The 15,038-nt window shown below is 35.9% G+C and overlaps 1 protein-coding gene across 1 annotated transcript; it reads right to left on the reverse strand.

Annotated features, from left to right (window-relative positions):
* Nucleotides 1-5,189: 5,189 nt before the first annotated feature.
* LOC308429019 (olfactory receptor 5J3-like) lies at nucleotides 5,190-6,128 on the reverse strand (the record flags this gene model as incomplete). The annotated part of the gene is made up of 1 exon (XM_080927665.1): nucleotides 5,190-6,128. One exon carries the CDS (start codon nucleotides 6,126-6,128, stop codon nucleotides 5,190-5,192), a length of 939 nt encoding a protein of 312 aa, XP_080783791.1.
* Nucleotides 6,129-15,038: the final 8,910 nt, after the last annotated feature.

Here is a 15,038-nt window from a genome sequence, read left to right on the forward strand (position 1 = left end):
TTACTTTAGATATTAGACTATAAATAAGCAGAGAAAGATTTTTAAACACATATCTGGATATATTCTAGATAAAACAATTACCAACACTGCAGTGTGTGGAAATTATATTTTTCGAAAAGTAAATATGCCAAAATCCATTTTAAATATAATTTTTAATTTTTAGGTTTTCTTTTATAGTATTTTTACTAATATGTCTGAATATTTATATGATTATATATGTATACCTATTTCAGATATATACATATTTATATGAATTTCAATTCATATTTGGGAATGAATCTATTACCAATTATCTGAGATAAGTACCCTAAGTCAGAGTTTAGGGCTTAAGTTAGACAACAAAATACCACCCATATATTTGTGCTATATTTTTAAATATATTTTAACACACAGGATTACATTTTTAGAAACACTACAATAAATTATATTTAGCCTTATTTATTTTTTATAAACATTATTATTTAAGTCAGTAATTTCTGCCCCATTGTTATAAATCAACAAGATAAACATTTTATCTCCACAAGCCTTTCATTTCTAGGTGTCCTGTTTGCTTCCTTATTCCTTAAGCTATAAATCAATAGGTTCAACATGGGAATTACCAGTGTATAAATACAGACATCACATTCTTTTCTTCTAAGAAGTACTTTGAGCTTAGTTGAATATAACTGTAGCTGATAGAGGCATAGATCAAGTCACTGTTGTAAGATGGGAAACACAGGCAGAGAATTCTTTGTTTCTGCCTGTTGCTGCATGTATCCTCAGGACAGCAACAACAATGAAGATATAGGAGATCATTGCAGTGAAGACTGTAAATCATCACAATGATGTTCTTGAAGACCAACAGCAACAACTCATTAATGAAGGTGTGAACAGAACAGCTGCAGCAGAGGGTCTTTTGGGGGTAGGAAGAGGTTACAGAAGTTCCTGATGACTTTTGGTCCACAGAGTAGCTTCATTAAGCCAATTGTATTTGTAACTCAAATGATTAAACCTCCTATACATGAATCTAACACCAGCTCAACACAAATTATTTTAGTCATAGTCAGTCTGGAGAGTAATGGGTTCACAATGCCTAAATGCTGGTTAGAAGCCATTGCAACAAGAAAAGTCCTTTTGTAAGCAGAGTTACAAACAAAAATGACTGCAGAGTATATGCAGAGGATGAGATGGTCTCTCTTTTAAACAAAGTTCAGTAGCATTTTGGGTGTAAATACTGAAGAATACCAAGCATGCACAAATGACAAACAGCTAAGAAAGTAATACATGGGTATATGGAGTTTGGGTGTTATGTGGATCAGAAAGAACATATATACATTCCCCAACAATGAAATTACACAGTTAGAAACAATGTCAATGGAAATATCTTGAGCTCCTCACAATCTGTCAGCCCCAAAAAGATATATTCAGTCACAAATGTGATGTTAACATCTACCATATAAGTGTATATCTTGGTACCTGCTAATAGTAAGAGATTCAGATGGATTGGCACTAACAGTAGAATCTTAACATCTTAGTAATTTGAAACTAGCAACATCTGAAATACAAAATTATCTTCTCTGATATTCCTATTTATATAAACATAGAAACATTTTTAAAAGTTGAAAGCATTTAATAAACTATAAGACTGTTTCCTGTTAGTAATATCCATAGTTAGATAAAGCAAATGCAGGGGTTTTAGATAAATATTCTTAAAATGAAAATTTGTATTAGATACTCTCCATATTTACATTTCAAATGTTATCCCCTTCCCTGACCCTGCTTCCCTCTCCCCTCCCCCTCCTCTTGTCTCCACAAAGGTGCACTTTCTCCCAATTACCCTCTCAACCTCAGTATCTTGGTATTCCCCTACATTAGGAAAACATTACTTCACTGGATGAAAGGCCTCTTCTTACATTAATGCCAGACACTGCTATCATCTGCTGCATAAGCAACTGGAGCAAACTCTGGAGAGAAATTTTCACTAAGAACAGTTAATTCCTTGTGTATAAAACAAAGAACTGATGCTGGAAATTTAATCATAGTCTTCATTTTGGTATTCCTTTATCACTTTAATAGACATTAATAGTAATAATTCAAAATATGCATATAAACAAAATATATGTTAAAAGCAGCAAGATTTTAGTCAAACAGCAGGGTTGAAACTAAAATTTATCCTATGTAAAAAAAAAAAACTCAAAGTCAAAGAGTTGTTGAATTGAAAATATGAGTGGGATCATTAATAGTGTCATTGGACATATTCAGATACATCTTTCCAGTTATATATTTGCCTTGTTGAAAATGGAACCATCCCTGGAATAAACTTCTGATTCAAAGACTGTAATGAACTAGATACAATGTTTCCTTGTTTCTTCAGGAACTTAAAACATTCTCAAGAACTTAATGGAAGGGTAGATTACCAGGTGGGGCAGTCCCAGGATAGCCATTCCTTCAGTTTCTGTTTCATTTTTTTGTCCCTGAATTTCCTTTGCAGGAACATTTCTGGGTTAAAGAATTTAGAGATAGGTCAGTGGCCCCAGCCCTGAACTAGGGACCATGGCTATCTACTGGAGGTGGTCTCTAGGAGCTCTATTTCCCCTTCTCTGCACATTTTGGCTAAAATCATCCAAGTTAGGTTCTAGGAGTCACTTGCTTCCTTGACGTCTGGGACCCTCCAGTGGCTATTCCCAGTTCCTCATCTCCCACTGCTAATTTTATTTTTATTTTACTTCCTAGTAACATTTTGAGATATATCAAATATAATGGCTGAAGAGAACAGCTACATTAAAGAATGTATTGGGAGAAACAGTAACTGTATGTGACTGCTGAGAGTAATTTCAATTGCTTCAAACAGATAAAAGTTCAGTGTCAATGAATTGTAAATTCATTCTTTATCTTGCCTACAAAAAGTTACAAAATTGATTCCATGTTCTCTCATGTTCCTATGATTATATGTATTTTACTCCTTTTTCTTGGGTCTATATAAACTCCTTGCTGAATCTACACATTATAAGAGCACAAATGGCTCAGACATATTGTATAATGCCCTCCATGGGACTGGAATGAGTTTCATTGCTTTAATTGTTATATAGCATTTGTGAGATTATGGCTTCATCTCCTGCACCCTAAATGAGTTTGGTAGATTGATATTGACTGACAGTCAATACCATAATCAAGATATGTGTGTGTGTGTGTGTGTGTGTGTGTGTGTGTGTGTGTGTGTGTGGTGTTTGTGTGGTTTGTGTTTGTGTGTTTATATTGAGCTACACGCTATCTCTCTCATTTTATTTATCACATATTATAATTTTCATATTCATTGATTATATTTCTTATTTAGATGTGATGATAGCTAAAATTTTGATTTTGTGTATTATCATAAAAAAGAGAAACAGTAACTTGTTCATTATACTACTTTCAACATGTGCTGCAAGATATCTTAGAATTTCAAATATATTTTCATAATTTCCACATTTCTGCTAAGACTTCATGTAAATATTTGTCATTTGCATCCCCAACCAAGACCTTTGGGGGCAGGAGATAAGAAGGCACAGAATCAACATCACAGTCTCCAGAAGTTGGGCAAGAGGAAAAGGCAGACTTCTTCTAGGCAAACCTTAATACCCTGTTCCCAGCGTCTCAGATATGATGTTTTATTTTTCTCAGTGGCTTTCTCCATCACGTGATCTAGGATCAGAGGTCTCTAGTTATGCTGTCAGATTCTAGGCTGGCTCAAGGAAGAAGTATGAGTGGTCCACATGCCAGCATAATGGCTGGGCCTGATGGCTATGTTCCTCCTACTAGTATTTACTCATAGACTTTTTATGGTATTTATTTTAATTCTAGTGCTAAGGTATCCAATAGCATTGCTGGACTCCTTGGGTACAGAGCTGCATTTACCACAACACACAGCACACAACCTCTGTTTTAGTTAGGGTTCTCTAGAGTCATCGAACTTATAGAATGTTTTTATATGTTAAGGTAATTTATTGTAATGACTTACAGTCTGTACTCCAACTAACCCAACAATGGGCAGCTGTGAATGCAAAGTCCAATAATCTGGTGGTTGCTCAGTACCACAAGGCTAGAAGCTTAAGCAGGTCTTCTGTAGAAGTAGGTTTCAACTGAAGTTTTGGCACTAAGTGCAAGCAGCTGAAGAAAAGTGAATCTTCCTTCTGCTACTGTAATTATGTAGGCCTCCAGTAGAAGGTGTGGTTCTGGTTAAAGATGTGTACCACCAAACCTTGAACAAAAACTTGGTTTGTCCCAGGCTGACCTTGAATTTAGAGATTATCTCAGTTTCCTGCATTTAAAGGCATGGACTACTTTGTCTGAGCCTAAGATTTTCTTGGCCACTTGAGGCCACTTGGCCTCAAGAACTTGGGGGAAAGTGGATAATATTTGAAATATAAATAAGGAGAATATACCATAAAAATAATTTAAAAAATCTTCAGGTCAAGATATTTCTCTGAAACTTGTCTTTCAGCTGCAAGTTCTTGATCACAGGTGTGTCCACCATTTGTGGACAGTAATATATTTCAGATGTAATCAAGTTAACAACCAGGAATAGCTATTACAAACTCAATAGATTTTTAAACAATAATTTGTCTATTAGAGATATCAAAATTATGAAAATATTCAAAATCATTTGAATAGAATATATCTAAAATTGAACAAAAAGATTTATAGATTTATTTTCCTGATTCAGTGCAGAATTTCTTAAAATAGACCTAAAATAAATCTACTCTCTTAGGTGGATTCATCTGAAGAAGTAAACTAATTTTTATCCATTTGCTGAATATGCCAGTCCGGACACTTTTGTTTTGAAGAATATTTTATTTGTTTATATTCATCAAAAAAGAACATGCTGAGAGGCATGTTTATTCTGTGAAATTATTATAATCTTAGTGGTATGTATAAATGTATAGATGCCTGTATATGTTTATATACAATTTCACTTTACATATGGTAATATAAATTACCAATATTTCAGTAATTTTCTTAGGTGTTAGTATAGAATTTAATTTGAAAATACAATACACTATCGTAAACAAGAAACATTGTTCTTAGATGCATACTTTTATCATTACAAAAATTAGTTCTTATAGTGAACAAAACCCATAGTTCCAATAAGTTCAAACTTGATTTGATCATCAAAAGCATTCTTATATGAATCAGTAACCCATGTCCTATTCTGAGAAACACATCATGATATTTTAATGCAGGGATTGTTTTATCTCTATAACTCTTTTCACAGCATCCTTTACTTCCTTGTTCCTTAAACTGTAAATCAGTGGATTCAACATAGGAATCACCAGGGTATAAAATATGGATACCACCTTCTCTTGTTCTAAGGAGTACTGAGAACTTGGTTGAATATAACTGAAACTGATAGAACCATAAAATAAAGTGACAGCTGTTAGATGAGATGCACAGGTGGAGAAGGCTTTGTGTCTGCCTGCTGCTGAACGGATCCTCAGAATAGCAGCAACAATGAAGATATAAGAGAGAACCACAGTCAAAAGTGTAGTGATGGCAATGACTCCAGAGAAGACCAAAAGCAGCAGTTCATTCATGGAGGTGTCAGAACAGGACAGCTTCAACAGGGGAGGAAGGTCACAGAAAAAGTGACTGATAACATTAGGCCCACAAAAGGACAGCTTCATTAAGCCAATTGTATGTGTTAATGATGTGATAGTGCCTCCTAAGCATGATCCCAACACTAACAGAACACATATCAATTTTGTCATAGCCACTGTATAGGTTAGAGGTTTTACAATGGCCACATAACGGTCCACAGCCATTGCAGCCAGAAGAAAGCCTTCTGTGGTAAGCAGCGATGCAAACAAGAAATATTGCAGGATGCAAGCAGAGAATGAAATGGTCTCTCTCTCAACAAAGAAGTTCAGCAGTAATGTGGGTGCAAATACTGACGAATAACAGGCATCAACAAATGACAGAGAGCAAAGAAAATGGTACATAGGTGTGTGGAGTTTGGGAGTTATGTGGATTAGTATAAAGAGTCCCAGATTCCCCACCAAGGAAATGGCATAGATGAAAAGGAACAATATAAAGAGAAACACCTTGACTTCCCCACGATCAGTCAGTCCCAAGAGGATAAATTCAGTAACAAATGTGAAGTTAACATCTGCCATGTAATGGTATGCCTTGGTACCTGATAATGATAGAAGATTCAGATAAATTTGTAACAGTATTAAAATTTCAGCAACTAGAGAATTGTAAATTTTTCTACCCTGAGTCTCCTGCTTATAAGCATACATATTAAAAAGTCTAGAATTTTTGAAAAACCCTGTTCATTTGATTTTTGATATTAAATTCCATTAGTAAAATGCCAAACTATTAACAGAATGTAATGTGTAAGTAAAATATTTATAATTCTAGTTTATAAATCATAAGACCTGGTGATGTAAATATGATCTATGTTTATATTGAAGTGTCTTTTTATGCATTTTTGATCAGCTGGTGTAAAAAAGTATGAAGACATACAATTTATAAAATATTGTTAAAGAATTTTAGTCTTGCAATATGGCTACCATGGCAAGAAAACACATTCAAAGACTTCTAGGTCTGTCAGACCAGCCTGTAATAAAATACTATCAATCCTGCTAGCTGGAATACAAACACTCTCTTAGTACACAACTTTAATCTCAAACAATGAGGATGAAGTTAGTTTGTAGAATCAGTGATGTTTGAATGTGACATCAAGTTGAGTAGCAGACAGAGTGATGAATAAGAGAATGAATCAAAGATGGGATCTGTCCAACTCTCTTGAAAACAGATCTGAGTGAAAACACAGGGAGCTATACAGACAGTTTGGAAAGGGAACAAGATAGACACAGGTAAAGACAAAACAAAGTAGAAAATAAGCTAGAAGATTAAAACAGATTGCCAGAGTTACTTTGATGCCAAACAGCAATTTTTCAGAAGCCTAAAAAGCCAGTTTGAATCAGTCAACTTAGAGAAGAGTTTGAGCCAGAACAGGTGAGTTGATCCAGCCAGGCAGAGTTTGGTAAAAGCTAGAAAGGATGGGTTTATTCAGCAGCAAATCCTCAAGGAAACAATCATTTCTGGGAAATGAAATTACTCTAATGCCCAAGACCTTGTACACATACATATTCTCTGTCTCTCTCTCTCTCTCTCTCTCTCTCTCTCTCTCTCTCTCTCTCTCTCTCTCTCTCCCTTCTCTTCTCTCTCTCTCTGTCTCTCTCTCCCTCCCTTCTCTTCTCTCTCTGTCTCTCTCTCACTGTCTCTCTCCTCTCTTTCTGTCTCTCTCCTCTCTCTCTGTCTCTCTCCTCTCTCTCTGTCTCTCTGTCTCTCTCTCTCTCTCTCTGTCTCTCTCTCTCCACCTCTGTCTCTCTCTCTGTCTCTCTCTCCACTCTCTCTCTGTCTCTCTCTTTCTGTCTTTCTCTCTCCCTCCTTTCCTCCCTCTCCCCCACCTCTCTCTCTCACTAATTACTTTGACAACATTCTATTTAAGACTTCAAAAATCATTAGCTATTCTATCTGTGTATGCAAAAGTGTGTTCATGTGGTTTTGTTTGTTCTTATGGCTATTGAATAAAGTGTTTTGTGTATGATATTTGAGGCTTGTACTATTGAGCCACCTAAATGATGTATTTTTGTGTTTAAGTGTATATACAGGTGGCATGTATACCTGCATGTGTGTTTACCTGTTATAAACTGACAGTACCTAGAAACAAAGGTTTCTATAATAATGCTTAGACAGTTTGAAAAGTCTAATTTCAGGGAGTGCTTTTAAAGGATATATTATGTGAATTGTAAAACATTTTGAAACCACTCAAAACTAACGATTGATTTCAATAGAGATATTTTCTGTATACTTGTCATCACATGTTTTAACTCTAGAATTTTAATCCTTACAGTAATTATTGGTAAATTGTCTTTGCTACAAAGAACAACCCAGATTTTAGAATAGGGAGAATTTTATTACATAACATATGCTTGTCTTTCTGTCTGTTCCTCTGAAACATTTAACTTTATTTTACACTTACATTTTGTCAGATGACATGGTTGAGAATCTTATTTTAAGTGTCATATACAATTTGAGAAAGAACTCATCTTGCCATGTGACCCTTTCTAAATCATATTCTGCATATTTTTCCACAGTGGTATGTAGGGTAACTTCCTTAAACCACCTTAAAATGACCTCATATATTGTGACATTTTTTTTTATTATCGTTATCTTCCTTATTTAGACACAGGGCCATGACAGAGTGTTGACACCTAAGCAGCTGCACCATATTTTGAAACTAAGTCTTGTAGACCGCCTCAGAAGTTCTCATTAGACCTTCCACAATGAAGAAACCCATTGACCTTAACTACCTCTTGTTACCTCTGGCTTCATCAATTGTTCATTTTGTGGTACTGTAATTTAGAGTGTATTTAATACTCAGAAAACATACTGTTTCGTAAGCATGGTAATTATTTTCTTTTAAAAAGGGAACACAAGATAATTGTATCACATCTACATTATAGTGCTATTTGAAAGACATTTTTAAATATAAAACTTTAGATTTAATTTATTCACTTGTTGTTTATTTTAACACTGGATATTGTAAGACAAATATGATATTTAGGTATTAAAAGAAAGACCTCTATACAAGATGATAAATGGGTAAGCTACAACTTATTTTTTTTCTTTTTATTGCGAGGTTTATGAGTTTAAAATTTGAACATATTTTCTTAATCACTAAACCTATAATTTAATCATAAAAATATGTATATAATTACCAGATAAAAATTTACATCTAATAAAATAATATTTATGCATCACCCCATTTAGGATCATTATATCATTCTATTTGTTGATTTTTAAAATAATTCAGTATATAACATTCTATAAATAAAACCAAATACTAACATCTCTTACTTTTAAAATGATGCACAAATTCAGCAAATGACAGTAGTGATATGTACAAGGGATGATGTTGAAATTTATCAGTACATATAAAAGAATAAAATGAACGGAGCCCTTGCAGGAACAATATGAAAGAAAACATTAAATTCATGTCAGAAGACACATCAAAATGACACATTTTGTTATATATTTGCTATGATTAAAAAAATCATCCCTAGAGTAAATTTCTGAATTAAGATTGTAATATGCTCACTATTATGTCTCTCTGCATTTCTCTAGGGTTTCACAAAACTATCTAGCAGTTAATGGATCCCATAAGACAATACTCTACCTGAGTCTTGTAATAAACAGTAATATAGTTAAAGGAAGCACATATAGAACACATATAAGAACAAAACATGTAATCACGAGCCAAAGGTAATAATAAAAATACCAAAACACCTGTAGTTATTATCAACAGCATAGAAAGATGATAAAGTACATTCATCTTTAACTTCATTGGATGACAATAAAAATCACATCAAATAAAGGCGTAGCCCATTGCGTTAATGCTTTTTTATCTAGTATGTTCCTGAATATGCACAGTTTTGTGTTCATTTCCTCATCTTCAGTAACCTTAATACAGAATTTTTAAAAAGTGCTTCATGTCCCTCTCTCTCTCTCTGTCTCTCTCTGTCTCTATCTCTGTACATATACATACATACACACAGTAACTTAGTAACTATAGAACACTTTCAGGAAACATAGCATTTTGTATTTGATGAAATAAAATTTGTCATAACAAATAATATGACTGACAAGATGTTTATCTTGAACAAAGCTCTATGTTCTTTTTAGTAGGTAGTATATTAAATATAAAATATATCTCAAAGTCTTTAGGATTATCTTCTGAAATTGTTTTTTTTTTAGTTTTCTCAGTATTTATTTCTTTTTTTTATTTTAAAAAACAAAGATAAATGTACAGATTTTAAGCATTTTTTAGCATAAAAGTATACAATACATTTATGTCAGTACTTGGTTTTTTTTTTAAAGGTTTGATAGTGTGATTACGATCTTACCAGTTACAATGAGCATAAAGTACATGTAAAACAAGATGTAACCTGGAAATAGTCGAAGATTTCTTGGTGTATAAAGATTTTTCTTTTTTTTACAATGAGCAAACAGTACATGTAATACAGGGTGAATCCCGGAATTTGTCAATGTGTTCTTGGTGGGTAAAGATTGAGCATGACTTTTTTTTTGTTTTGTTTTGTTTTCTTTTTTTTCTTGGACTTCACACAGTCTGTGAGTTGTTTCTGGGGCAGTGCGAGCCTCTGGGGTTAGCATCCCAATATTAGTGACTGCATATTATGTCTGTTCTTTTGTGACTGGGTTATCTCACTCAGGATGATATTCTCTAGATGCAGCCATTTTTTAAATAATTTGTTGTCATTGTTTCTGGTGGGTGAGTAGTATTCCATTGTGTAAATGTACCACAATTTTTGTATTCATTCATCTACTGAAGGACATCTGGGTTCTTTCCAGCTTCTGGCTATTATAAATAGAGCTGCTAAGAACAATGTGGTGCATGTATCTTTGTTGTGTACTAAGGTGTCTCTGGGGTATATGCCCAGAAATGGAAAAGCTGGATCTTCAGGTAGTACTATGTCCAATTTTCTGAGGAATCACCAGACTGGTTTCCAGAGTGGTTGTATCAGTTTACAATTCCACCAACAGTGGAGAAGTGTTCCTCTTTCTCGGCAATCTCGCCAGCATCTGTTGTCATCTGTGTTTTGGATCTTGGCCAATCTGACTGGTGTGAGGTGGAATCTCAGGGTTGTTTTGATTTGCATTTCCCTGATGGCTAAGGATGTCGAGCACTTCCTCAGATGTTTCTCAGCCATTCGATATTCCTCAACTGAGAATGTTTTGTTTAGCTCTGTACCCCATTTTTAATAGGGTTGTTTGATTCTCTGGTGTCTAGCTTTTTGAGTTCTTTGTATACCTTGGATATTAGGCCTCTATCTGATGTGGAGTTGGTAAAGATCTTTTCCCATTCTGTTGGTTGCCATTTTGTTTTCTTGACAATGTCCTTAGCCTTACAGAAACTTTGCAATCTCATTAAGTCCCATTTGTTAATCTTTGACCTTAGAGCTTGAGCCATTGGTGTTTTCTTCAGAAAATTTTCTCCTGATATTTGACAAAGGAGCTGTAAAGATTCAATGGGAAAAGGACAGCCTATTCAACAAATGGTGCTGGTCCAACTGGCACTCAGCATGCAGAAGAATGAAAATAGACCCTTTCTTATCTCCTTGTACAAAGCTCAAGTGTAAGTGGATCAAAGATCTTTACATTAAACCAGATACACTGAAACTATTAGAGGAGAACGTAGGGAAAACCTTAGAACTCATAGGCACAGGAGAAAACTTTCTGAAGAAAACACATATCTTCTGTAATTGTAAGTGTCACTTTTATTTTCTCAGTTGAAAGGGTAAGAGATTGCTGTACCCAAGCTTTATGAATGCATGGTTTGGCCTGAGCCCAGAGCATTTAGACTTAACATTCCTATGCTGAGGCTGGGAAGCTTCTTGCCTCTATACAATGTAGTCTTCTGTAAGTCTGGTCAGTGAAAGATTTCTACTACCAAGGCATATAGTATTTAAGTCTGAGATTTACCATTATAAAAATTTGCCTTTTGTAGTTCTTTCTGAACTCTGGCTGGGTGCTTCAACTCAACTTTTCTGGCTCAAACAGCTCTCCAAGCTGACTGATTCAGATTGGATTCTCTCGTTTTCTGACTAAATTGCTCTGCTTGGTAAGACTGACTTTCAACTACATTAACTGAACTGATCGTTCCTCAACTCTCCTAAATGAACTGATTTCAACTCATCTCAACTGCTCTGCTCTTAACTGAGGTCTTTTAAACTAATATGAATTGACTGACTCCTCTCCCTCATTGCTCTCTAAGTTACCTGTCTTTCCTCGTCCTAATAAGAAGTTGGAATATACTATCTCTGACTCATCTGTCAAATGTTGCTCTAATCCTTCACAATGTTTGCCCCTATATTAGAAGTCATTTCTGGAGATTAAAAGTGTAGACTAGACCTTCTGTCAGGGCAGACGTCCAGCTTTTCTGCTCCTCCAAAAGACCCCACAATCTGAAGGCCTCCCAGGAGTTCTGCTAAATGCAGGGAAACAGGTAAGGGACCCCTCACACAACTTCAGAGGAAGGGAATGCTGAGGAGCCCAGCTGACTCGGGACCCATCATCCCCCCCACTACTGCTGCCTTTCTGTCCAAACTCCACTCCCTTTCCTACCTGCACTTTCTCCCTGGGAAAAAGACAAGCTTGTCTGGTCCCCTGACGACTCAACAGTCTGAAAGACTCCCAGGAGATCTGTTGCACTCAGGGTAATAGGTAAGAGACCCTCCCAAACAACAGGAACAGCTGGAAACCCTAAGAAACCCAGCAGACTTGGGACCCAACAACGCTCCAAGCCCCCCTTCTGTAACTCCTTCTGGCCTGCAATTTTTTTTTCATTGCAGATCATCAGCTTGTCTGTCCTCTGAGAAATCAAGAGTCAAAACCGAGTCCCAGAAGTTTTGCTGCGTATAGGGGTTAAGGAAGTCTCTCAAACAACTGTAGTATCTGGAAACTCCTAGGAGCCAATGAACTCAGGATTCATCATTCAGCCCTCCCTGACCGAGCCTAAACCCCAACACCAAACACTGCTCTCCTTTTGGCCTGTGTCTTTCTCTGGGATAGATCTTCAACTTGTCTGTTGCTCTGAAGACCCAACAGTATGAAAGACTCCCAGGACTTTTGCTGCATCCAGGGCACTGACAAAAGTTTGAAGGCCTCTGAGGAGTTCTGCTTCACTATTGGCAACAGTTTGACTACCTGTCTGAAGACCCCACAGTCCGATGGCCTACAGGAGGACTGCTATGGCCAGGGCCACAAGCCTGCCAGGAGCTCTACAGAGACCCAGTGACACAGGAGGCAAGCTCCAGACTGAAATACCCAGCCCAGCTAAGGACAGAGATAACCAGATGGTAAAAGGCAGGCACAAGACCATAAACAACAAGGCCAATATATTACAACATCATTAGAACCCAGTTCTTTCAACACAGAAAACACTAAATATGCCAATACACGTGAAAATAAGGGGGCTGACCTAAATCTTATCTCATGAAGAAAACCGATCCCTTTAAAGATGATATAAGAAACTCAACAAAATACAAAAAAAAAAAAAAAAAAAAAAAAAAACACACACACACACATAAACAGGTAGAAACCCTTAAAGAGCAAACAAATAAATCTTGTAAAGAAATATGGGAAAGCACAAAAGATACAGGAACTGAACAAAGTCTTCCATGACCTAAAAGTGGAAATAGAAACAATAAAGAAAACACAAAAGGAAACAACCCTGAAAATGGGGAACTTAGTAAATCTGTCTAGAAATACAGATATAAGCATCACGAACAGAATATGAGAGATAGAAGAATCTCAAGTGTAGAAGATACTTTAGAAAGTATTGACAGAATAGGCAAAGAAATGTCAAAACACACAGGAAAATAATACTCCTAAACCAAAAACACTCAAGAAATATATGACACAAGGAAAAGACAAAATCTAAGAATAGAGAAGAGTGAAGATTTTCAGATCAAAGGACCTAAAGACATTTTCAACAAAATCATAGATCAAAACTCCCCAACCTAAAGAAAGAGATGGCCATAAAGGTACAAGTTGCCTATAGAACACCAAATGGATTGGACCAGAAAAGATATTCCTCTTGTCACATAATAATCAAATCACTAAACTCACAGAACAAAGAAAAAATATTAAAAACTGCAAGGGAAACTGTTAGTTGAAACAGACCCACTAAAATCAGGGAGATCAGGATGTGCACTCTGATTTTCTATTCAATATAGTACCAAAAGCTGTAGCTAGAACAAAGAAGCAACAAAAAGAGAACAAGAGAATGCAAATTGACAAAGAAGAAATAAAAGTATCACTATTTGCAGATGATAGGATAGTATACATAATCAACTCTGAAAACTCTACCAAAGAACTACTACATCTGATAGACAACTTCAGGAAAGTGCCTAGATATAAAATTAAGTCAAACATATCAGTATCCTTCCTTTATACAAATGATAATCTGGCTGAGAGAGAAATTATCGAAAAAACACACTTAATCCCTTCCTACCAGTCACAAATAATAAGGTTACCCTAACAAAGCAATTAAAAGATCTGTTTATCTTTGTTTTGTAAAATAAAGTTGTTTAAAAAAAAAGAAATCTGTAGGAAAATGGAAAAAAAAAGATCTGTATAAAAAAACTTCAAGTCTCTCAAAAAAAAAAAAAAAAAAAAACCGGATACAGGCAACCTTGGGAGGTAGGAGGTGGGGAACACCCTAGAGTGTACCAGAGACCAGAGAATTGAGAGATGCTCAGGATTCAAAGGCAAGGAACTTACATGAAATACCCACCACTGGGTAGAGGGAATGTGTAGAGCCTATGTCCAGTAAAAATTCAGGGTGTCAAGGGGAGGAATGGGGTTACCATTCCACAGTCAAATCTCTGACCCATAATTGTTCCTATCTGAATGAACTGCAGAGATAAAAATGGTGAAGAACCTGAGGAAAAGCTTGTCAAGAGAGAGGCCCAAATTGGGATCTAGCCACAGAGGATATCCCAAGGCCTTACACTATTACTAATGTTGTGGTATGCTGACCAAAATGGTCCTATTATGAGTGCCCTCTGAGAGCCCAAACAAGCAGCTGAGTCAGATTCAGAATTGATTTGAGTTTACTTAGTAGTGGATTATGTTAATGAACTTTCATATATTGGACCAAACTTGCATCCCTGAGGAAGTGTTTCCTGAGAGCACAAAGAAGCTGTATTCCAGAAGAAGCCAAGGTTGTACCTCTTGCTGCAGCTTGGAAATTTGTAAGGTACTGGTTTGAAGGCATGAAGGGTTCATGAAGAACAATGAAGGTTTCACACTGTGAAACACCAGGGAAGGCTGTGGTTGAAGGTGCAGCCTCAGTTTTAGTTGATGGCTCCGGACAAAATTTGTCCTGCAAAGGATTGAGTCTTTGCAGCATTAAGAGAGCCTATGAGCAGCTGTTAGCAAAGGCAATTTGCAGCAGTAAGTTTCCAGTATATTAGCGATGCCAGTACCAT

This window comes from Micromys minutus (genome assembly GCF_963924665.1).
Source record: "Micromys minutus genome assembly, chromosome: 13".
In the NCBI taxonomy this organism is placed as follows: Eukaryota; Metazoa; Chordata; class Mammalia; order Rodentia; family Muridae; genus Micromys; species Micromys minutus.